The following is a 25,921-nucleotide window of genomic DNA, read 5'->3' as shown; positions in this document are numbered from 1 at the left end:
AAGTTATGATTATTTTAAACATCTCCCAAAAATGTTCTGGCTTATTGGTGCTAAGTAGTGCCACATAAACAATAGACCATGTGGCTTCCTCAATTACTAAAAATCTTGAAGCCAAATCACACTACTACATCAATTCATTGGTGTGCTCAAGATGAAAAATTACATATAGTGACACTACAAAAAAGGCTGGAAAATAAGACAAAGACAATCTTGCATGAGACTGCCAGACCTCAGTGGCTATCGTCTGGCCTATCACCTCTGCTAGCCTTCATTTGTAAATAAACATACATCCTCCATACTAATAGTTTGATGGAGGTGTGGGGTATTGATCCCTGTACCATCCATAACATTTAGTGTTAACACGGACCCCAGAGTATAAATAATATTCTAGGCTGAACAGTTTGAGGTTGTTTACTTTTCCACAACTTCACCACAGTTCTAAGGTTTAGTTATAAAGATGAACAAGCTTTCAAAGTTCGTTTTTTGGTATCATCATCATCATCATCATCATCATCATCATCATCATCATCATCATCAGCCTAGTTACGCCCACTGCAGGGCAAAGGCCTCTCCCATACTTCTCCAGCTACCCCGGTCATGTACTAATTGTGGCCATGTTGTCCCTGCAAACGTCTTAATGTCATCCGCCCACCTAACTTTCTGCCGCCCCCTACTACGCTTCCCTTCCCTTGGAATCCAGTCCGTAACCCTTAATGACCATCGGTTATCTTCCCTCCTCATTACATGTCCGGCCCATGCCCTTTTCTTTTTCTTGATTTCAACTAAGATGTCATTTACCCGCGTTTGTTCCCTCACCCAATCTGCTCTTTTCTTATCCCTTAACGTTACACCTATCATTCTTCTTTCCATAGCTCGTTGCGTCGTCCTCAATTTCAGCAGAACCCTTTTCGTAAGCCTCCAGGTTTCTGCCCCGTACGTGAGTACTGGTAAGACACAGCTGTTATACACTTTCCTCTTGAGGGATAGCGGCAACCTGCTGTTCATGATTTGAGAATGCCTGCCAAACGCACCCCAGCCCATTCTTATTCTTCTGGTTATTTCAGTCTCATGATCCGGGTCCGTGGTCACTACCTGCCCTAAGTAGATGTATTCCCTTACCACTTCCAGTGCCTCGCTACCTATCGTAAACTGCTGTTCTCTTCCGAGACTGTTAAACATTACTTTAGTTTTCTGTAGATTAATTTTCAGACCCACCCTTCTGCTTTGCCTCTCCAGGTCAGTGAGCATGCATTGCAATTGGTCTCCTGAGTTACTAAGCAAGGCAATATCATCAGCGAAACGCAAGTTGCTAAGGTATTCTCCATCAACTTTTATCCCCAATTCTTCCCACTCCAGGTCTCTGAATACCTCCTGTAAACATGCTGTGAATAGCATTGGAGATATCGTATCTCCCTGTCTGACGCCTTTCTTTAATGGGATTTTGTTGCTTTCTTTGTGGAGGATTACGGTGGCTGTGGAACCGCTATAGATATCTTCCAGTATCTTTACATATGGCTCATCTACACCCTTAATCCATAGTGCCTTCATGACTGCTGAGGTTTCGACTGAATCAAATGCTTTTTCGTAATCAATGAAGGCTATATATAAGGGTTGGTTATATTCCGCACATTTCTCTATCACCTGATTGATAGTGTGAATATGGTCTATTGATATTGTGAATATGGCCTTTACGGAATCCTGCCTGGTCCTTTGGTTGAAAGAAGTCTAAGGTATTCCTGATTCTATTTGCGATTACCTTAGTAAATACTTTGTAGGCAACGGACAGTAAGCTGATCGGTCTATAATTTTTCAAGTCTTTGGCGTCCCCTTTCTTATGGATTAGGATTATGTTAGCGTTCTTCCAAAATTCCGGTACGTTTGAGGTCATGAGGCATTGTGTATATAGGGCGGCCAATCTTTCTAGGACAGTGTTCCCACCATCCTTCAACAAATCTGCTGTTACCTGATCCTCCCCGGCTGCCTTCCCCCTTTGCATAGCTCCCAAGGCGTTCTTTACCTCTTCCGGTGTTACTTGTGGGATTTCAAGTTCCTCTAGCCTATTCTCTCTCACCTTATCATCATGGGTGTTACTGGTACTGTATAAATCTCTATAAAACTCTTCAGCCACTTGAACTATCTCATCCATATTAGTAACGATATTGCCGGCTTTGTCTCTTAACGCACACATCTGATTCTTGCCTATTCCTAGTTTCTTCTTCACTGCTTTTAGGTTTCCTCCGTTCCTGAGAGCCTGTTCAATTCTATCCATATTATAGGTCCTTATGTCCGCTGTCTTACGCTTGTTGATTAACTTAGAAAGTTCTGCCAGCTCTATTCTAGCTGTAGGGTTAGAGGTTTTCATACATTGGCGTTTTTTGATCAGATCTTTCGTCTCCTGCGATAGCTTACTGGTTTCCTGTTTAACGGCGTTACCACCGACTTCTATTGCGCACTCCTCAATGATGCCCATAAGATTGTCATTCATTGCTTCAACACTATGGTCCTCTTCCTGGGTTAAAGCCGAATACCTGTTCTGTAGCTTGATCTGGAATTCCTCTAGTTTCCCTCTTACCGCTAACTCATTGATTGGCTTCTTCTGTACCAGTTTCTTCCGTTCCCTCCTCAAGTCAAGGCTAATTCGAGTTCTTACCATCCTATGGTCACTGCAGCGCACCTTGCCGAGCACGTCTACATCTTGTATGATGCCAGGGTTCGCGCAGAGTATGAAGTCGATTTCATTTCTAGTCTCACCATTTGGGCTCCTCCACGTCCACTTTCGGCTAACCCGCTTGCGGAAAAAGGTATTCATTATCCGCATATTATTCTGTTCTGCAAACTCTACTAATAACTCTCCTCTGCTATTCCTAGAGCCTATGCCATATTCCCCCACTGACTTGTCTCCGGCCTGCTTCTTGCCTACCCTGGCATTGAAATCGCCCATAAGTATACTGTATTTTGTTTTGACTTTACCCATCGCCGATTCCACGTCTTCATAGAAGCTTTCGACTTCCTGATCATTTTTGGTATATCTTCAGGGAAATCCGTGCTGTAATGAGGGCCCAGCTCTACATTTCATTACTTTCCTTCCTCTGCCTTAGAGGGCTGTGAGGCAAAAAAAATTAATAAAAAGAATGTGATTTAACACACCGGAAGCTGCACAGTGGCCTATGAAGAGCACCATAGTGTAGAGTTCCACATTAATTTCCATTACGTAGGCTCATTCTAGCACGAACCCAAAGCACGTTACACAAGTGTTTTGGATTTTGCCCTTTACTAGAACGCAGTCACCATGGCCAGGAATCGAACCCGGGACTTGGTGCTGCAGCAGTAAAACAGCATAACCAAAGCAGTGCTCCCACCTTGTCAATGGCCTCCTGGAAACACTGGAGCCAGTAGCGGCGGGCCTCGGCATCCTGTGTCAGGTCCACCGTGTCAGCCAGGTAATGTGCTGGATCGGCCAGCAGTGGGCAGTACACCAGCTGCCATTCAAACCGGTCCATCTCCAGCTGGTCAATCTGTGCGAGCAAGGAACATTTCACTCTGAACATTGCACACGGGACAGGGATTGGAGGCATACAGTAACAACACGTGTCACTTCCATCAGCAGATATTTGTGTCCCCTTTGGTATACGGAAAAGTGGTTTATTACTATAAGTATAGTACGGTCCCTTAAAGTGAACACTCAATTAATATTTGGTGACCAATTACAGCCAAATTATGAAATGGAGGCATGTAGATTATTTTTTAATGTATAGATGTTAGCCTAATGCTTACTATCAGTCATTTTCTTTAATCTCAATAATGTAGAAGTGGTTCAGTTATAGTATTGGCTTTATTACCAGCTGGGTGCTTCCTTTAAAAGTGGTCTGTACAGCACCACTGCTCAGTGTAAAACAAAAATGTGGCAGTGTAAGACCTCAGAGAAAAGTAACGGCAGAACTTGTCAATTAATTAGTGAGCAAGTTTTTCATATCATAGCATTAAAGAATGCCCTCTTCACACCATGCCTGCCAGTTGATATAAACAAGGTGCAATGGGTGAATGGGTGTAGCCCAGGCAGTTTTCTTCAAGTACGGTAGAACCTTGTAAATATGTTCTGGGAAAAAAATGTGAGAAAAAAAAACCACATTAACTGAAAGAACATACGACCTGAAGTCACTAAAATAAGCAAGATTCAACTGTAATTGATATCTATGCAAAACGAAGCATTGCGCGAATCATTGCAGCATGAGACGCTGATGCAAGCAGAGCTGACGGGGCCCGAGCAGCCAGAGACGTGCACTGTTGTTTTTGTCGCTTCGGCACACTTATGTTTGCACTCCTCAACTTCGGCCTAGGTCAGCAGCTTCTTCGAGAGGAGCATTTTAGCGAGAAGCTTTGACGTGCTTGCTTGGCACAAATCGTTACGGCACCAGACACCCACGCATGTCGATCTCGTGGGGCCTAAGCGACCCGAGATGTGCTGTGTTGTTTTCCTAGTGCTTATGTATATTGAAACGGTGATAGGAAGCCGAAACAAAATCGAGGTACTGAGCTGGTGGTAGACACTGAAATACGATGCCTCTGATGCTGCCAGAGCGAAGCATTATGCTTACTGCGCCACCTGCAACAAGGAACGGTGGCATGTTTGGGTTATTGCCTGTTAAAAGTGCGCAGTACGCTTCCAGCTATGCACCACGCTATGTGAAACAGATAGATAGGTGAAGATAACTATCACAATAGGGTTGGTGGTGACAGCTGTGAATGCAGCATGCGATGATCTAGGAGGAGATTTACTATTACCAGAATGGGAGACTGAGTCTGCACCGATGTTTTTCCGTGAGGTTGATGGACGCAACATGGACGCCGATCATCATAATCAGTAAAACAAAGGCAACATGGCAACTGTCCTCCCTGACATGACTCGGAAGGAAGGCAACATGGCCAAGGGCAACATGACGCTACATCATCGTGCACCTTTTCTGGTTTACACGAGATCTAATGGCCAGTAAACATATCACATGATCGCAGTTTGGTGATGTACTGAATGTTGATGCCGATAGATCATGTTTTCCAGGAACGTATGAACCAGTAAAAATGAAGTTAACTAACCTGGGTCATCTTTTGTTTTCTCGATCAGGAACATTGGCATTGGGAAATTGCAAATATCGGAATCATATCAACGAGTTGCTACTTATGCATTTGAAATGAGAGAAAAATATATGAGAAAATATTTCTCTTGCTTTGTGATGACTGGCGTCTGGAGCTATGAACAGTCATCTTTGCTAGTTGATCACCACTGATGCACCCTGAAACACTTCAGCAACTCTCGCTCACTGGGTCATCTGATTGGCAACCACGTTCCTCGTTCATATGCACTCTACAATGACATTACGCTGCGCTTTCATCATTCACAAATTCTCCCTGAACCAGCTGTTCCTGTGGCTTCCACGGCATGGGAGGCATTCCTGAGTCTAACTGCTACACAATGCTTAATTCAGTAAACGTAACACAATGACTCAGCTCCCATTGCTGAAGTAAATGGAAACTGAAGCACCCCACTCAATCCTATGCGTCTTTAATCATCTGCTGTGTAACATGCATTGTGTGTAAGCGAGTGTGGTGTGGTTGTGGGTGAGGACTATTGTGATATGCAAACATGGCAAGTTGCTTGGCAGAGGGCTCATGTCTGTAAGAAACAGGTTCAATTCTAGACTGCTGGAAGTCATCTATGAAACAAGAGAGAACTTATCATGCCTTGAAATACAGGGGAATACGCATGAATACGATTGGTACAGATAATAACGTGAAGCAAAGGAACATGGTAATATGTATGTGTCCCACGGAAATGATCATTGCAGGCATACAAGATGATGATGTAGGAAAGGTACGCAAGTTAATTGCTGCTGATCTGTCGCTGCAATGTTGTCCTCGTCGTGTGTGAATGGCTTCGTGGCATGGTCGTAATAAACCCAGCTGACAGCACATTTCTGCATGACCATGACAATGAATAAATTTTCCCAGCCTTTTGCTCTCAGTTATGCGAAACATAAGCACACAACATTTTCAAACTACACACTGTAACAAAATGTTTCATTCTATTACAAACAATGACAAAGTCCTGATGACCAGCTTGCTCCCCATATAGAGCCCTGAAAAAAAGTTTAGCACCTTGCTTATTAAGTGAGTAGCTTGTCCTCATAAAGAAAGGATAAAGTATGCCTGAGGAAAACCCTTTAATTGTTAATATTAATACAAATCTATGACTGCAGAGCTTCTGGCTATGAGAGTTCTTATGGTGTAATACGTATGGTGTAATGCCAGTGTGAAAGAGTGTGTTTGTTCTCGGTCGTCTACAGATCCTTTTCAGCTAACACACATATCCTACCTGTGATGTGCCTAGCATGGTACCCGAATTATTGTCTCAACTAGCCCCGGCTGAAGTGTAAGTCTAAATGCTCTTTTCTGTACTGGTCTTACTTCGTATTGTTTCATGACCTATTATACCACAATAAGTATGAATAAACTAGCTCAGATATGAGTAGTAAGTGAACAGAGTTCTGTTAGACTACACTGTGAGCACTTTTCAGCCTTATCTTCCGGTCTTCAAGTTGCCCTGTGCTAAATCTAACAAATACAAGAAGAGATTTGTTAAATGTTATAGCTATTGTTGACTCTAGACATGCTTGGATGCGCCCACAGTTGTTAATGATGGCACATTTTGTGCAGGTATATATATAGCACTACCTGATGGAGAACTACCACTGTTGCTGAGAGATGTACTTTCATGCCCGCCTTAAAGGAGCCCTGAACCACTTTTTATCGAAGTGGAGAAAGGCATTTGAAGTGAAAATAGGCTATTGCCGAAATACTTTACCGCAAAAAATATGTCAATGCGTTCAGCAGAAGTGGAGTTATTGGCAATCAATCACAGCCTTCGCTGTGCTCCCGTTTTTTTCTTCAATGCCTTGCACTGCGAAGGCTACAGCTGAGTGGCGCATGCCCACAACACTCCGCTTTCTAGATGTCACCGTGGCATGCAGTTCGAATTTCATTTTGGATGTTAACGTAGATGCCACAACTTCCGATTTTGGCGCCTATGATGCGCTAAACGTAAGCCAAACACAGTTGTCCTCAGCGAACCACAGTGCGCTTAGCCAGTGGACTCGTGGTGTCACCACGTGGCTACCATGGTATCTGCACCATGTAGCTGACCGTAGCTACCAATAGCAGCCACGTATGAGAATCCCCTTTCTTACGAAATTAAGTGTCCAGAAGAGAACAAGGAGCAGGCTTCTGAAGAAAAGAGAGCGTTTGAGTGAAAGGTGACTTCGCGCTCTGCTTGCGAGCTCCATACACCATGTGTGTAACAGCAAAACTTGGCTGAGATGTTCCCAGCAGCGTATGCTACCCATGGACTATGTTATTCCACCAAGTTCAGGGCCCCTTTAAGCACAGAAAACAACTCATCATCCCAGAGCCTCATCCCATGCTTATAAGGTTTTTGCAGATGCAGGTGTTCATCATTTAGTGTACGAATTTGAAAACATGAAGGAGGGCAACTGTTAAACCTTGATGAAAGCAAGAGCACTGCCTGAGTAAACTATCACTCTGCATTGCACACCCTGTGTAGCCTCCCACCAGTTCACCATGCATGCTTAAAATATGTGTTCTAAATAGTACAGCCTTTATGATACCAATGTCCTAAACACTGTTGATCCACAAAATGAAACTAGAAAGGAAGATTCAAAACAGCAAGTGTTCACTGTTTTGAAGTAAAGCTGTGCTTCTTTTTTTCTTTGCAAATGCTGCAAGCAGCCTTGTCTAGCTGATGTCCAAGTTATGGAAGACGAGTCAAGAAACAACATTCCACGAGTGAACGTCCTCATGCACCAAACATGCAAAGTGACTTGATATTGTGCAGCATTAACACAGCACTAAGGGAGCGAGGAGAGCCTAAGTGGGACTGGTGAGCAGTTACTGGGTCATCCACCAAATGAATATTCTTACAGGTCCTTTCCACAACTTGAAGTCCTTGGGTGTGGTTACTGTACATAACGAGTCATACGAAACGTTATAAAGCCCGCTTTTCTAGGTGTATGATCACATTACATGAATGCAGATATGGCATCCCAGAATAATTTACACGAGATTCCATCAGTATGCTGTTTTACTGGTCTAGGATGGTAAGAAATAGCCAGTTTTCTGACACCAACTATAGAGCAAATACCACTAGCCAATGAGTGGCACATTTTATAGCTGTTTGCTGTATAAAGGCTACATAATGAATATCACAAAGCTGTAGTTATATACTTTGTCATTTATACTCATGAGGACTTACCATTGTACTATTATGCTGAGACAGCTGGGCAGGGATAGGACTCTGCAGGCCCGAGCTGCCGGCGTAGTTTTCGCTCCATGAGCAGTTCTGTGTGCCTGCAATAACAAGAACAGGCAATTAACATGAATGCCTTAAAAAAATATGCTTCAAACAAAGATTTCTGCCGATAGAATACAACATGATATATTAACTTTTGTTAAAGAAGTTCTAGCCTTAAGTAAACAAAGAAAAAAAGACTGACAAGGAAAGTTGAGCATAACAAAGTGAAATGAGGCCTTATACTAGTGCTAGTACTTCATGAACAAGTGGGTAAAGACCTTTCCAAAGACACCTGTGAGCACACTGGCATAATCCATGTATGACTGTTGCAAGTGTGCATGAGCATCTGTTCAAAAGCACTAGCAAGGGTACAGGAACTGCCTAATTAACCTCCTTGCAACAGTCCACAGAGCAGGTGCTTTGATGCCCGAATGTAAACAGTGAAGCTGTCCACAGCAATCTGATGGTGTGATATTAGTGAGAATGCATACGGTGAACAGCACAAGACACAAGATACTGTGTAAATACTTGCTTGCCTCAGTGCCTTGCAATGGACCTTTCCCACATTGGAAAAGCACCTCCAGTGGCTGCGGTCTAGCTCAATGGGCCCAATCACTTGTGTTCCTTTTAGTTGTGGTGAGCACAAGTGGGTTCGTGCACTGTCATGTGTCGTGTGTGTGTGTGTGCATGCGTGCATGTGCGTGTGTGTTCATATGCGCTCATGTGACTTGCTTCTCATTTATTGTGTGCTGCATGCATCACTAGTAGGGTCACCAGCACAGCATTCACACGTATCCTACTGCACCCACTTTGCTTTTCTAAGAGTAGGAACGACAGTAGCAGGAAATATTCACATTCTAACTCCTGAATACTTAGTAACATGTTCTACGGCAGTGTGTCACTCTCACTTTCGCTTGCAAACACATATATGTACCACACGTGTGGTCTTACAGCTAGAAGGGCGGTGCTGGCAGAGTGGACTACCCGCAATAGTAACGGTGTCGTGGCCTCACATGTGCACAAGGCGCACCTGAAGAAGGTCCATTTTCATCTAACGGAGCCAGAGTATGCCTGGACTACGGAACATTGCACCTGCCTAAATTACAGCAAGGAATCACATGTCCATCTACAAAATACATTTGTGCGCCCTTTTACCACCACTCATGTAATCTGATTATACATTTTTTGTTCTGATGAAGTCAAATCAACATGTGTGATGCTGCCATCACCTTGCAGGGCCTTCAAAGTTCGTGCAGTTTGGCAGAGATGTCTTGCGAAGCATTCCAAGTCCCGAAGTCATATCTGTATCAGGCAAAGGCCTCATTCATTCCGTTGTGCTCACTAGCTATCATTCTCAGCTGCGTGCAGCATCCTAATAAAAGTTGAATAATCTCTTAGCGAAAATTTTCATTCAAATACTTTAACAGCACTTTAAGGAGAATTGCTAATGGTTCTGATGCTTCTAGTGAAGAGATTTTTACTGCTTTCCAAAAAATAGGGCCCTTAAGAGTAATCTTTAGCTCAGAGCCAGCTCCGATTTCTCTATTCAAATACATTAAAAATGCAGAAATGTTTTTACGAGACAACTGCTTGATCAATTTGAATGAAATCTGCTGCATTTTAAAGAAAATATTATATGTTAGCAACTACAGGAAGCAGAATTTTGAGTTAGGACCTGAATTTTTTTACAAATATTGCCAAAAATTGGCAAGCTAAAAAAAATTTAAGCACAAAGTTTACAAATTTGTAACTATGCACCAAAAACAGATACCTCAGTTTCTTAAACTGCATCTGTTAGAGAATTTCAAAGGGCAAATGTGTTATATGATTTTACAGCTCACACGAAACTGTTACAATGTTTACGAGGGTTTCACAAAAGTCCTACTCACATATTACTGGTATAACTGGGAGCAGCGTATAATATACATGACTTCTTTTTTTATTCATGATACTATCGATCCGTTACAGGACCAAGATAGGAGTGAGAAACATGTTATAAGAAAAATGCTACATACATTTAGTGGTGCTGTGTGCTGGAAAAAGCATATGCACAATCAATACATAAAATGACTGCAGTTGTAAGAAATGAACTGTAGATTGCTGCTTTTACTCTTGCTAAATTCTGAAGACATAGATGCGAACCCCTGTCGGCTAATTGCAATGACAAAACAAACAGGAAGCTGGTTCCCTTCCCTCGATGCTCATGGAAAAAAAGAATGTTTAAAGCAGTCCTTATGAAATCTTAACTCAGTTACATGTCTGCTGCACTTATTCTGTTTTATCCTAGATGTATCTTCATTTAGATAATGATTCTTGTTAACCAAGGCCAAGTTGCTCATGATACTGCAAAAGAAAAAAAAATGTTTAGCCTCTCCCACTTTGAAGTGGAGTATACTATAAGCTTGCTGTTCTATAAAGGTGTGAAACGCAATGTAGCTTCCGGTAATGAGAATAAATGAAACGCAGTGCTCAACACTGTCCAATTTAGATGTATTACTAGGTGCAGTTTAGAGAATTGTGGTAGTGTCTTTTCTGCTGAGTTCGGGCTTTGTCAAGACCTGTATGTCTGGCTCTGTAATTAGCATTGTGTTGTGCTTCAAACTCGGCGTGCTCTCAAAATTAACGCAAACTAACTAGCCCCCATTTATTGCTCTGCTAAGTTTCAGGGTTCTAAACTCAATGGTAGTTGAGGTCATTGATATTTCGCAATTTTCAAGAATTTTTCCAAAAAATATTTATGGCATCAATTGAAATCGACTCCTACAGTTAATAGACCTTAATGTTTCCTTTTAAATGTAACAAACCTTTATAAAATCAGTGCAGTGGTTGCCAAAAAGAAGGATTTCTCTGTTCCCATGTAGTTTAGAGAGGAAATCCCAAGCTCAAGCTTCCACATGCACCTTTCAAACAGCTGCGGCCTTACACTGGTCTCTGAACTGCTCAAAAACACTGTTTACTGACCTCAAGCGACATTAATATGCCAAAGTGCAGTTAGTTCACTCGAGGTATACCTGTCAGTATACAGAATGAAGTCAAAGTGCTGAAAATTATGAGGGCAGATACCGGCCTGATTCACCATCATGTGTCATCCCTGTGTCACTGTCACGATCTAGTTGAAGCAGCTACCATTGTTGCAGACTCTGTTATTCAGCACTCCCATTGAATGCCTCTACCCCTGTTCTCATTCTTTTGTGCCATTTTGCACCTCGTGTAGTAACAAATGGAAAGGTTTGGAATACCTTACTGGAGAGTATTATGTAATTTTAATACTGACATTTATGCATGTAAAAAAATCTACTTTGTTTATTCTCCCTGAATAACATTTCTGCTCTCACATAGTAATGATTGTTTGATATGAATAGCTTCATAACTGGCAATGTGATAGTACATTGCTCTAGCCTCAAAATTTTGATATTGTGTCTTGCCAAATGATCATGGAAAGAAAATTCATTTTTTAATTACTGCCGGACAGCTTTGCAAAATGTACTCAACTTGCTGACATAAGAAAAAGAATAAAACATAGAAATCACTGAGAAAAAAAATTTCAATGAATGTGCAATATAAATCAATGTATATCTATGATAGAGTGTAAAACCGTGCGAGTTTGTTGATCTGTGTAGTCTCTGTCTTGTGTCGCTGTTATTTTTGCACTGCTTGTACCATGATTTCTGCAATGACCTACCTTAGCATGCGCTTTCTTGCATCTTTAAAACTGCACTGCTACTCTTACCCATGTCACTCGGCAAATCTAGTGTCATTTACAACGAATATGACATTTGCTCATAATGCCATTTGTTTTCTGTCACACAGTAAAATGTAATGACATTAATTGAGAATGACATTTCCAAACAAATGAGTCTGCAAAACTCATTCACATTCGTTTTGGAACCGAATGTGTGTCCTCGACACCAGGAGTCTTCTGGTCAGCTTCGCAAATGGTACATGCCTTTTTGTTGAACAAAAAATAAGTATCATTCTGTCGGTTTTATTACTTGATTATTACTTTAATGACTTTTGTGCATCACAGTGCATAATTACAGAAAGCTACTCCCAATCCACTGACAATCCACTGATCCACGGCCGTTTCTGGCTTCGGCTGGGGCAGTTGTGTTTATTCACACTGGAGTATCGGCCATGGCCACTTAGATTAACTTGATGTAAATGCACACACGTGTCTTCCTGTGGCAGGCACCGATGATGTGGATATCAGGAGCCCGCATGCACATCAGAACGATGACGACACGCAACTCACATTCTTGTTTCTTTTCAGCAGACGTAGCGGAAGCGCCTGTCGTGCTTTCCGCCATGTTGCTTGCCTGATCTTCGGCTTGGCTGGACTCAACTTGGTTGGCAGTGTCGACAAGTTTGTGATTCAAAAGCATGGTCTGAGTTATTATTTAGTGTTAATGTAGGTATAAGTAATTATTGAACAAAAGTGGGTTCTGATACTATTTTTGCCTCTCCTTTATTTTTACTATTGTCATATTGTCATCATTTTCCAATGACATTAGTTTTTGCTGTGTGACAGTGCACGGTGATAATGACGTTAACTGCAACAAATGTCATTTGTTGGTGGAAATGACATTAGGTTTTCTGTGTGACAGGGGTATAAGCCAACATTGACAACGAGATCACGGGCACAATCGCAAACAAATTGCAAATAAATAAAAATAAAGGAAAACAAAATAAGCACGGCTATCACAGCATTGTTGCTGCTACAGTACTAGTGACAGGCCACTCATACATAAGGCAGTGTAAGAGGATGATAACATATACAGAGAGGTCTATAACAAAATAAGTGGCATGTATGTGAAATCACCTAGCATCCTTTAATGGGCTGATCTGCGCGCCACATTTTTGTGACAAAGCTATGAGCTCTTGGTGAATTGGTGGTGATAGACACCTTAAATGCAGTTCAAAAAGCAGCACCGCATGCATCAGTTTAGTTTTCTGTTCACCTGCCAGCCTTACAGTGCATTTAACAGGCCCATATGCCTTATACATATTGCAGGAGCGATAGTATTCAAGGGCAGTCTAACTTACCGTATTCGCTGGCCCCTTTGAGGAAAGCACCGATCGCGCCCAGGTAGCCTTCGTGTCGCAGAAATGATGCTCGAACTTTGCCCTGCGCACAGCGAAACGAAGTATGAAGGGTCCCACAAAGGATCTAACATTGCCATTGCGTTATCACAAGGCCAAGAGGGCTCAAGTGCACTGCGGTTCACTTTACTCCCCTGCCCTTATCATATCAGAGACGCAACGCGACAAGGGGAAAAAAAATAATAATAAAAGAACAGGCCCTGCCAACAGGCTACGCTGCCTTGCATTCCTGATGTGCAGAAAAGCCTGCTTACACTACGTCAGCAGAGTCTCGCTGTAAAAGGAAGAAACGTGGTCAACCCAAGTAGACATAGCAAGTCGATACAAAGAAAGATCCAAGTATGTGGCACAATAACCTCAGGAAAGAGTGGACAACTGATTTGGCACAGCTGAGAGTGCAATGGTGGCCCCCTGGTCATGATTGCTGTTAATATACTGCTAGTACTATACTGTCGAACACACATATAAAAACACCAAGTTTTAACTACACACACACACACACACACACACACACATATATATATATATATAGGATATAACAATGTGCTGCATGGGCACGTGAAGTTTAGTGTCTGTTATTTGGTAAAATAAACTGTTATTGCAATGTTCCCACGCTGCATCATCAGTTATGACAATTAAACCTGGCCACTGGGTATCGTTCCGAAATAATAATAATAAAAAAAGAAGAACCAAAAAACGGCTAAATCCTTGACCAAAAAAAGAAATGTTGCAGTTTCACCCAACAGCCGAAGCATCGATTGCGATAGCAAATTACTAGACAGTTATACGAAGTAACGATTGTAGTTTTGTCGGCCTATAAACTTTGGAAACATTCGCTTACTAACTGAACTAACAAGCATGGTGTCAGCGCGCACAGGCAAACATGAACACATCACACTCGATGACCGCAGACACTCGCTGTCAAAACACTGGTGTGAGCAAGTGCAGCAGCAGCAGCGAGCGAAGTGACCTTCATGCTGTCTATCGCTTCACAACACAAGCAGTGGCAAGAAAACAGCACGCACAAAGGTGTGAGCTGTCTGCAGATCGCTTTTAAGACACAGCGCAAAGTACATAGTTGCTGGCGAAAAGCTGCCCGTCCATATCGCGCTGCTTCAACACTTCCCTCCGTATCGTGCGCGAGATTGATCTGCAATCGTCAATTCCCCTTGTGCCCAGTCGAAAAATACGCGGTTGCTGCCGGAGCCCAATGGTGCCCCGGCGATGCAGTTCAACCTCGCGCGGCACCATTGGCACCAACGGCACCATTGGGCTCCGGCAGCAACAACCTCTTGCGGGCGAGGTTGAACTGTATCGCCGGCTTCTGTCACGCACACCTTCACTCACACATACAGCGTAGGGCACACAGCGACAGTGTTAACGCCGTTGGACTTTACACAGGACCTCACGGCGACGGCAGAATGCGTCTGGAGTTTCCATATAATTGGTATCGCAATAAAAAGCGAGCCGCCGCAATTGCCTGTGTTCCACGCACGCAACACGGCACGCCTTCGCCGCATCTCCAGACTCGCGCATCCCTCTTCCCATCTCCTTTCCACCCCTCTGAAAAACGAATAGACTGGGATGCCTTGTGCTGATTTTGCACAGATCTTGCGATGAGAGGCTTGCAGCTGCTCCTGAGAGAAATCAAGGGCATCGAGCATGCATTGTACACGGACAACATAACCATCTGGATCAAGGCGGGCCTTTCCCTGGGAGAGCAGCAAGATGCGCTGCAGGAGGCGGTCGATAAGACTGAGAGCTCTGCGTGAGCGCGACCTCGCGTGCAACCCAGAGAAGTCTGAGTTGCCGGTGCTGTTGGGGAGGTCGAGAAGGCGTCTTCTACTGGAGACGCCGGACCCTGAATCGACATTGAACAGCGTAAGGATAGCCAACGTGGACGCACTCCGAGTCCTGGGGCTCACTCTGCAAAAGGACAGTGTGGGAATGACTACAATCAACCAACAAGACCGTTGCACAAGTCGTCCAACTAATACACAGGGTTGCAAACCGTAGATGCGGCCTTAAGGAGCAAGATACACCTAGGATAGTGCAGACCTTGGTTACCAGTAGGGTGGCGTACGACACGCCTTACCTAGGGCTCAAAAACAGTGAGTGAGACAAGCTGGATGCCTTGATATGAAAGGCGCACAAGATGGCGTTAGGGTTACCCCGGACAGCGTCCACGAAAAAGCTGCTGAGCCTGGGTATCCACAACAAGTGGGAAGAGCTAGTGGAAGCTCATAGAATGAGCCAACTCGAGAGACACAAGCTGACCAAGCTGGGAAGAGATATAGAGAAGACAACAATGTTAAAGGCAAGAAAAGAATATCGCTGCAGCTACAAAACATCATAGTCGCGGTGCTGCTATGCAACATGCAGAGAAGAAGACCAGCGAGAATCAGGAAATACAAAAAGGCACAGGAAAAGGACGTCGAAAACTACAAAGGGTTGGAGGCGCACGCAGTCAGCATGATGAATGGTAGAGGAGAACAGCTCACAGCCACATCAGTTGCCACCCACTAGTTGGACTCGGCTGAAGAGACGGCGATCGCTCTCAAGGCTATCACAGCGAGGGGAAATGAACAAGTAGTGGTGATCACAGACTCGCAAGCAGCTTGCAGGCACTACCAACTTGGAAGGATAAGTGCTCTGGCTTTAGATGTATTCAAAGGGACCAAGGATCTTCTGGACTTTTATATAGTCTGGACTCCGGCACATCGCGGCGGCACACGCCACAGCCTGAGAACACACTCTCCGGGCTAACCCGCTAGGGGTCTGCACTGCGAGAGACCTGGACTAAGGCATACGCAGATGATACATCGAAATCCAGGTGCATTATGGACTTGGTAAAGGTACCCTCCACCGCACACAAAAATGATGAGAGTACACCGTCGCATAGATAAGGCTACAGACAAATACGTTTCCGCATGGGACACGGTTGCACAAGACGTATCGGACATGCTATGACTACGCCTGCAAGATACACTTGGCGCCATGCACTCTGTACCATCGGAGCACGCACACAATACGACACTGCCCCCGATCCCCCAGCCCCCTACTACGGAGCAGTGGGAGGACCTGCTGACCAGCTCGTGTCCCAAGGACCAGCTTCGAGTGGTGGGTGCGATGGGCATCAAGGGACCACGGCATCCTGGACTAAGGATGTCACCCACCTGGGGACGACCATCGTCGTCTGCTCTTGAAATAAAGTTTATTTCTCTATGGTTTTGTGTTCTTTTCTTTTTTATGGCACGGATACCCAGTGGTCAGATTTAATTGTTATGGCCAATAATGAGGAATGGGGACATCACAGTAAACGGTTTATTTTACTGTAGAACACAGAAAAAAATTCATTGCAGCTGATCACTGTTGCATCCGAGTGCGTTTTTAAAACTGGTGGGTTCAACTGTAATTTCTTTCTGTCTAATTAAAATGTATTGGGGTTAGTACTCTCTGTCTTTTTCATACAATTCGATTATAATAACTCAGTTATTTTCATCCCACTTGAATATTGTTGCGTGTTCGGCTGTACTACTACTACTAGCCACACAATGAAACTTCAAGGTTTGCTGCATTGTACGAGGGCTGGCGAGGTATCTCGTAGGAGCTTTGATATATTTTATTTTTGGTAGGTCGCAGCGTAGTAATAGTGCAAGTGGTATGGCTATCTTGAGCCCCTGGTGCAAAAAAAAAAAAGTTAAGGTTGTATTGGTAGCTTTGAAGCACAGATCAGATGATGATGAGAAACACACTTTAAGGATGGAAAACACGAAAAAGTGGAACCCTTTACGTGGGAAGCGCACCTTGCTCCAGTAATTGATGGCGAAGGAGATGGTGTGCATGCTGAGTGGGTGTCCACGCAGGAAGTAGCCACCAAAGTAGGCCCGGTCCAGGCCGTGCATGAGGGCGTAGAGGCTGGCGATCTGGCCGATGTCATTGCTGATCATGAAAAGCAGGCTGCGTGCGATGTCACTCTCGCTGAACTCCCCTGCAGTGCCACATCATCATTAATTAGCAATGAACGCCAAAGGCACAAGCTCTCCGCACTAACCCAGCTATACCACTGAAAGCACAGTTAAACCTCAATATAATGAAGTCAATCAAATCGGTCTTCATTCTATAGAAATTTCATTATATTTGTATTCGACCTTTGTATGTAGATAAGTGGAGTTGCCGATAAATTTTTCTTGTACAGAAGGGGCCGTAAAATTTTCCGAATCAGTGGGCGATTTAAAGAAACAACAAATTTTAATGAGAAAATCCTTTATTTTGTTGAATTTGAAGGCCAGTGATGAAAAATATGGTTTCATGCCATGTTGGTGATATCAACTTTGGTGGTAGGAAGCAAAGTCAGCCACGCTTCATCTGCCTTTCGCTTCAACATGTCTCCGAAACTTGAGATCACGCAACCTCCAGCACTAAACCCACGAAAAGACAGCGCAGATCATGGTGCACATGATGCCGCCGTCTTGACACGCCCAGTCTTTGCATACGTGGCGGATTACCTTTAAGACAGGATGCACAGTTGCATATGCGCTCCGTGCTGACAGCCGCACACGCAGCCACGGCCGTGCTAACAAAGGAGATACGTAGACAAACGGGCGACAAACGGCCGAAAGTGTGTCCGCGTCCAGTATTACCTAGGTGCAGTACCCACATCTTTCTCTGGCAACTCAAGCATATGCACGTGCATCAGGGAAACACAGCACAGCTCTCTCGTGTCTGCATTGTTCACAAAACAGAAGCACGCCATCAAGTCACCATCCTTTCCGGCTCACCCTCACATGCTTTCACTCACGCCTAAAGCATACAGCACATGGAGTGCAACAGTATCCTATTACACGTGGACGGAATGTGATGCTGCTCTACTTTGGCAGTCGCTCTTGGTCTAGCAGCGCGCAATTTGAGAGGTGTGTTGGCAAGCAGTTGCTTGTAATTCAACCATATTTGACAATCTGCATTCATGGAAGTTTCCATTTGTTGCCTCGGTATTCCTTTGTGGCTGCAGTGAAATTTCTTTATATTGAAATCGTGTATAAACACACTTTGTTATATTGAGTTTCCAAACACATAGCATTCTATGCAGAATAATTTATGAAAAGTTAAATACTTCGTTTTATTGAGGCTTAACTGCACATAGATTTCAACATCCTGGATCAACAACAGGTGCGCTCTTTGTCGTGGCCACCTAATTTCACAAATGCTTCAATAATAGGGGCTCTTCACATTTGTTGGCGGCCAACACAAACGAATGTTGAGTCAAAGCATATCAATGTTGTCACAGCTAGCGCTTGAGATTCGCACCGCCGGTTACACTTCAAATCCACTGTGCTGTTCTGCATCCTCCTGCTATGCTTTCCTTTCAGTGATATTATGCAGACATCACCTGGCACCAATGGCGTACGTTTCTGTGCCCATCTTTTTTTTTTTTTCTGCAAACAAAGGAGAAAAGATTTCACTTGGAACTGCTGAAATCATTTAGACAGAAATAGTACCATAGAAAGGAACAAGCTAAACCCAAATAACTCCAGAATGTGGAAGCTGAATATTAATTTGAGCTTTCAGCTCTTCATAACAGGTATTTCCATAAAACATGGGATTTAACTTATGCTACAACCCTGCAGCTAACTAACAACAGCCATTTTCAAAATTCTGTAGAGAACATGTACCTGTTCTGCATTTGAAGCAGAAAAGGAGAAGTAAAATTAAATTGTCCCATTGAATTCACATCTTGCACTGCGTCCCCAATGAACAGACATTTCATTAACACATATATGCTTCTGGAAGAACTATAACTTTTTATTTAGATAGGCAATGTCAATTGTTATGCCAATCTTGTCCATTCTAAACTAAAAATTTATATGTGTATTTATGAAATATGTTATCTATTTTACTGCAGAACTACATATATGTAAACTTGCCCTTTCGAAATTTTCAAGTGTTGTGGCTTCTGAAGAATCTTGAGAAACAGAAATAAAACTTCTACTTAGTATTTACGTTCGTGCTTTGTGTTTTGCACACCATTGAATATGTATGGGTGCAGTGCCCGTATATCTTTACTGGTTGTGTGTATCAACCCAAGCTATGTTGAACCCAAGGTAATGTCTCCTTGGGCACATACAAACACACACGAAGATGAGACACCTCCACAACATCATGTGGGTGCCTGTGGCGGTTTTCATTACATTGCTCCATTTGCACAGCTTGCAATTGATAAAATAGGAATGCCTGAATCTGAATTGCTGTTGATTATCACAAGATATGCTTACACAGATTAACTATATACTTCCACACATATTGGGCAAACAAATTAGTCGGAGTACATATTTGAACACAGAAACCATTGACTGAGAAGCAATGCACACAGCCAGTATAGGCTGTGAATTTTTTTTTTCAATATAGATATTGAAAATAATATAGTATTAATATATTATAGTAAATTATAATATATAATAATAAAATAATATATTTTTTCAACTCCATATCAAGGACAATTGGCATGGCAACTGCTTGGCACAAACAGGTATGAAACGTTCAGTGGTGATTTAGCATTAAATGGGTTAGCATTATGTAATGCCTCTTAGAGGTCCTAGATCCATGACTGCGTTCACCACATTGAAAAGTGTTGTTCAGGAGCTCACTTGACACATGTGCTGTCTCTTCAAGGAGCAAAGTGCAGCTGAGGATGGGTCAGAGCAAGCCACTATCAGTTGCACGATATATATATATTGTCACAGCCTAGTAGGAGACGGGAAAGCCGGTGTCGAGGACGTGTAAAAGCACTTTATCAGAGCAGTCAACGCGACATCATTGTCGTCTCTGTTTTTCTACCCGCGCGCTACTTCAGCGTCGTTTTCATCGCCTGGAACATACCCGTGGCGACCATAGAGGATGTGGCATTTGCCCCTCCTTTGAAAAGGAGGCATCGTCCCGATGCACCAACGTCCGAAGGCTGTGCATAGACGGTGCAAAGTTGAGGTCATGAGGAAAAGTATGGCTTCATACAAACCATGTGCACAACCTCAGGCAGATGCCGCCGGCGTTTGAAGCAGTTATGGCTGTGGGGGAAAACTTCATAATTCACATCACTGATGCGGCGCAGAACTGTATATGGGACGAAGTATCTTCGCAGGAGCTTCTCAGACAGCCCCCGCCGACGAATCGGAGTCCAGACCCACACCTAGTCGCCGACGTTGTATATGACGGGTCTGTGCCGAATATGTAGTGTCGGGCATTGTATTCCTGTTGTTCTTGGATTCGGAAACGTGCAAGCTGCCTGGCTTCCTCTGCGCGTTGCGTAAACTCCTCGGCACCAGTCTCGTTGTCACCACACTCGTGTAGCAGCATTGCGTCCAACATTGTTGTCACTTCCCGGCCGCAAACGAGGTTGAAAGGCGTCACGCATGTTGTCTCTTAGCGCCCCGTGTTATACGCAAATGTAACGTATCCTAAAATCTCGTCCCTGTTCTTGTGGTTGACTTTGATGCACATACTCATCATGTCTGCCAGAGTCTTATTCAAACGTTCTGTCAGCCCATTGGTTTGGGGATGATAAGCCGTGGCCTTTCGGTGAGTGGTACCACTTAGTCGCAACACGGTATCCAGAAGCGCAGCCGTGAACGCAGATCCTCTGTCTGTTATGACCACTGCGGGAGCGCCATGCCTTAGGACGACGGCTTCGACGAAAAATCGCACTGCTTCGGCTGCTGTTCCACGTTGGATAGCACCTGTTTCAGTGTATTGAGTAAGATAATCTGTGACGACGATTATCCATCTATTTCCGGCAGTAGACAGCGGAAACAGACCTAAAAGGTCCATGGCAATTTGTTCGAACGGCGCTTGCGGTATCTGAACAGGATGCAGCAGTCCAGCTGACTTGCCGGGTAGGGCTTTGCGGCGCTGGCAATCCAGGCATGTCTGTGTGTAACGTTTCACGATCGACGCAAGTACTTTAGCCTAATTCTTGCCAATGTGCGGGTGTATCCCAATTGACCAGCGGTCGGCTCGTTGCGACAGGCATGTAGGACTTCGTCGCGAAGAGATGCGGGAATGACGAGTGGGTAACTGCTGCCATTAGGTGAAAAGTTCTTTTTATAGAGAACGTCGTGGCGTAAGCAAAACGAAGGCAGCCCTCTCGTTAATAACCTCGGCACGCTGCTTGTTTTTCCCTCTAAGTAATCGAAAAGAGGAACCAGTTCTGCGTCCTCGCGTTGGTGGCGTGAAACGTCGACAGCATCTAGCACACCTAGAAAACCCGTGTCATCGTCATCGTGGACTGCAGTCTCAACAGGAGACCGAGAGAGGCAGTCGGCGTCGGTGTGTCGTTTCTCCGATTTGTACACAACCGTGAAGTCGAACTCTTGGAGCCGAAGACTCCAGCGCGCAAGCTGACTGGCTGGGTCATTTAAATTAGTCAGCCAGCAAAGTGCATGATGGTGACTGACAACGGTGAAACTCCGACCATACAAATATGGCCGAAATTTCAGGACGGCCCACACCAGTGCGAGACATTCTTTTTCTGTAGTGGAGTAGTTAGCCTCCGTCCTTGATAGCATCCTGCTGGCGTAAGCAATCACTCTTTCGGTGCCGTCCTGCCGCTGTACAAGCACTGCGCCAAGGCCGACATTACTAGTATCGGTATGAAGAATCGTAGGAGTGTCGTCATCAAAGTGTGCGAGCACGGGAGGCATCTGCAGCCGTTGCCATAGGTCGTAAAATGCCCATTACTGGTCTTCGCCCCACACGAAGGGGACATCTTCTCTGGTGAGATGTGCTAATGGCCATGCTATGAGCGAAAATTCGTGATAAAGCGTCGGTAGTAGGCGCAAAGGCCCAGAAAACGTCGCACGGCCTTTTTATCTGATGGCGTTGGAAATTGGCAATGGCAGAGATTTTATCAGGGTCAGGTCGGACACCTTCATGACCAACAATGTGACCGAGAAATTGAAGTTCTTCAAAGCCAAAATGGCACTTTTCAGGTTTTAAAGTTAGACCAGCTGAGCACATTGCTTCAAAGACTGTCTTTAGTCTCCGTAAGTGTTCCTCGAATGTGACGGAGAAAACAATCATGTCGTCGAGGTACACCAGACAGGTTTGCCATTTGAGGCCTGAGAGTACCGTGTCCATTAGTCGTTGAAACGTTGCTGGTGCAGAACACAAACCGAAGGGGAGCACCTGAAATTCATAAAGTCCGTCGGGCGTCACAAAAGCGGTCTTCTCACGGTCTCTCTCATCAACTTCTATTTTCCAGTAGCTGTTTTTCAAGTCCATCGACGAAAAGTAATGTGCGTTTCGTAGCCTGTCCAGTGGATCGTTGATACGCGGTAGCGGATAAACGTCTTTCTTTGTGATGTGGTTGAGTTTTCAATAGTCGACGCAGAAGCGCAGGCTACTGTCCTTTTTCACCAATACGACAGGCGATGTCCAAGGACCCTTAGATGGCTGAATAAGCCCGTCCTCAAGCATCGTCTTCACTTGGGTTTGTATTGCCTCGCGCTCTTTCAGGGCTACACGACAAGGATTCTGACGAATTGTTCTGGCGTCGGCTTCGGTGACAATACGGTGCTTAGTGAGCGGTGTCTGGCTGACTCGTGACGTGGATGAGAAGCAGCTCTTAAACTCATCGATGAGCTCAAGAAGGCTGTTGCGTTCGACAGGCAACAAGGTGGGACTGATATCAACCACAGGGGCAGGCACAGCCACGGTGGATGTCGCGTGCTGCACTGAGAGGCAGTCTTGTACTTAGGTAAATTCGTCAAAGTAAGCAACAGCCGTGCTTTTAACAATGTGTCCACGTTTCCTGGTAAACTTCGTCAGCCGGAGTTCAGCACGTCCGTCGTGTATGTTAATTACGGCCCTGGCGATGGAAATGCCTTGACTCGGTACCAGTGCGTCGATGTGTTTGGCGAGGTCAGTCCCGGTGTTCAAGTTGTCGCAGATAACAGGTACGAGGGAGCAGCCTTGCGGCGGAAGCGCGACGTCATCGTCGGTAATACGTAAGCAGGGTCGCTGGTGTTCCGCAGGGTCGACGTCATCTGAGCTCGTAGCAAATGTGACGACGAGGTCACGGACATTTATCACTGTACCGTACTCTCTCAAGAAATCCATCCCCAATATAAGTTCCTTACAGCACTCAAAGAGAATGACGAGGGTGGTGACGAAGGTTGCACCGGTGATTACTATTCTGGCCGTGCATTTTTCAATAGGTGTCATCAACTGGGGCCGCCGGCAGTTCTGATGTTGGGCCCAGTCCACAGCGTCTTCACTTTTCTCAGCCTGTCGGCCAGTTTTTGACTTATTATCGAAAAATGGGAACCAGTATCGACGAGAGCGGCCACTTGGTGGCCGTCAATGCAAACAATAAGATCAATGCTGATGGCGTCAGTTACAGGGGGTGTGGTTGGAGTCGTCGGAGTTTTAGAGTCGTCGGAGTTTTAGAGTCGTCGCTCGTTGCTGATGGGGGCTCTTGGAAACTTAAGACGGTTTGCAACCTCACCCCCGGAGGTCGCTGCCTCTAGTTTCCCTGGCGCGGGCTAGGGGACCTGCCCCTAGAGGCGTCAGGAAAATCGCAACGGGTCGGTGGGGTGTAACGAACCGGAGAAGGGGAACGCGATCGAGGCGGCGCTGAACCCTCCGGCCGAAAGTTTGTAGAATTTTCGTCGCAGGTACGTGCAGCATCAAACGCAGGGTAATTGCAGTTGGGAAACCTTGGATACCCAGCTGCAAGGTAGTGGCACGTGTGGTAAACATGTCCTGCTTCACCACAATGAAAGCATAGGGGCCGGCGGTCAGCGGTGCGCCACAAATCGGTCTTTTGAAGAGGGTAGCTGGCAAGGGATTCGCCGTAAGACCGAGGCGCAGCGATCGGCTGGTGGCGATACCACATAGCTGGCGGCGGCTGTGACTGTCGAAAATAGGGCGTCGGGGGTGGCGGTGATGACTGCGTCAAAGTGGTTGACGGTGTCAGCAGCATCGAAGTGGTGGGAGGTGGACGACAGACAGCTTCCGCGGAGGTTAATTGTCGCGGCACCGCCTGCCAGTCGTGCGACAAAAAGGCCTGTTGAACTTCCTCCCGAACGATATCAGCGACAGAAGCCACCGCTGGTGCCATAGAAGAAATCCCGAGCTGCCGGATCTCCTCTCGCACAATCTCTCGGATGACTTCACGCAGAGACGTGCCGGAGCTCTCAGGTAGAATTGAAGCATTCACCGGCGAGTTCTTGCGATCATATCGGCAGTACCGTTGCTGTAGTGCCCGTTCTTAGCGGTGTTGAATGGTGAATTCGGCCACTGTCGTCGGGGGTTCCTCACGAGACCGGCAAACAGTTCCTCTTTCACTCTGGGCAAGAGATAGTGTAACTACTTTTCTTCGGCCATCTCAGGGTGTGCTCTGTGGAAAAGGCGGGTCATATCTTCTGCAAACATGGCAACGCTCTTGTTTGGTTTTTGAATACAAGATTCGAGCAGGCGCTGCACGTTGTCTCTTCCGTCGCTACTAGTGAATGTGTCTAGCAGCTGGGTGCGGAAGACATCCCATGTGGTCAAACTTCTCTCCTGCTTCTCAAACCACGTCTACACACTGTCTTGAAGCACAAAATAGACATTAGCCAGATTTTGCTGGGAGCCCCAGTCATTATAACTGGTGACACGCTCAAATTGCTCCAGCCAATCTTGGACACCTTCAAAAGCGTCGCCATGGAAACTTTCTGGTATCTTAGGATTCTGCAGCGTCACCTGCGATGGAGTTGCAGTAGCCATGGCGGAAGTAGGTAGACGCATTCCAGCAGGGTCCTGCAAAGGGTTAAACTCGGGCGTCAGGCCTAGCAGGCGGCGACTGTACCGGTGAACAGGAGTTTCGACGAACGAAGGTGATTCCGTTTTCGAGGTATGGCTCCGCGAAGGGGTGCCCAGCATGAGGCAATCCTACCCCGCACCTCCACCAGTGTCACAGCCTAGTAGGAGACGGGAAAGCTGGTGTCGAGGACGTCGAAAAGCATGTTATCAGAGCAGTCCACGTGGCGTTGTTGTCGTCTCTGTTTTTCTACTCGCCTGCTACTTCAGCGTCGTTTTCATCGCCTGGCACATACCCGCCGCGACCATAGAGGATGTGGCAATATATATAAGCTCTTCCATCTGCTCTCTATTTCTACCACATGACCAGGTTCCCACACATACAGATTTTTTCCCCTTTGACACTCTTAATGCTCACGCATTAAATATCTGCACAGAGTAGCAACGTATGCCAAGAAATCTGGCCTTTGGCTCTCTCAGCATAATGCACACCTATAGGACCACGTGGCGCCTTCAGGACATCCTCAAACAGTACAAACGTTCTCGCACTTGTTTTTACACAGTGCCACGAGTCTGTTCTTTTGGGGAGACTTGCTAGACATAAGCAGAGCAGAATTGAGTACATGCATGAAAGCTAATTTACCACCGGCTTTGTTCAGCAAACAATAA

The 25,921-nt window shown here is 45.1% G+C and overlaps 1 protein-coding gene across 3 annotated transcripts in view; it reads right to left on the bottom strand.

Annotated features, from left to right (window-relative positions):
* The window catches only part of LOC126540163 (4'-phosphopantetheine phosphatase), a 190,969-nt gene that overhangs the window by 37,129 nt on the left and 127,919 nt on the right, over positions 1–25,921 (bottom strand). For 2 of the 3 annotated variants that reach the window (XR_011892904.1, XM_072286618.1), the window contains exons 7-11: positions 17,266–17,450; positions 13,403–13,484; positions 10,375–10,392; positions 8,321–8,415; positions 3,360–3,515 (exon numbers count right to left, since the gene is read on the bottom strand). Coding sequence is in view for 2 of the 3 variants with exons in the window: in XM_072286618.1 (XP_072142719.1) it covers positions 3,360–3,515; positions 8,321–8,415; positions 10,375–10,392; positions 13,403–13,484; positions 17,266–17,450 (536 nt within the window). In the remaining variant the exon portion in view is untranslated. The remainder of the gene's footprint in view (positions 1–3,359; positions 3,516–8,320; positions 8,416–10,374; positions 10,393–13,402; positions 13,485–17,265; positions 17,451–25,921) is intronic. The other variant, XM_050186949.3, reaches the window with a different exon arrangement.

This window comes from Dermacentor andersoni, chromosome 2 (genome assembly GCF_023375885.2).
Source record: "Dermacentor andersoni chromosome 2, qqDerAnde1_hic_scaffold, whole genome shotgun sequence".
Lineage (NCBI taxonomy): Eukaryota > Metazoa > Arthropoda > Arachnida > Ixodida > Ixodidae > Dermacentor > Dermacentor andersoni.
Note: the sequence above shows the minus strand (reverse complement) of the source record. Positions and strands in the feature narration are given on the sequence as shown.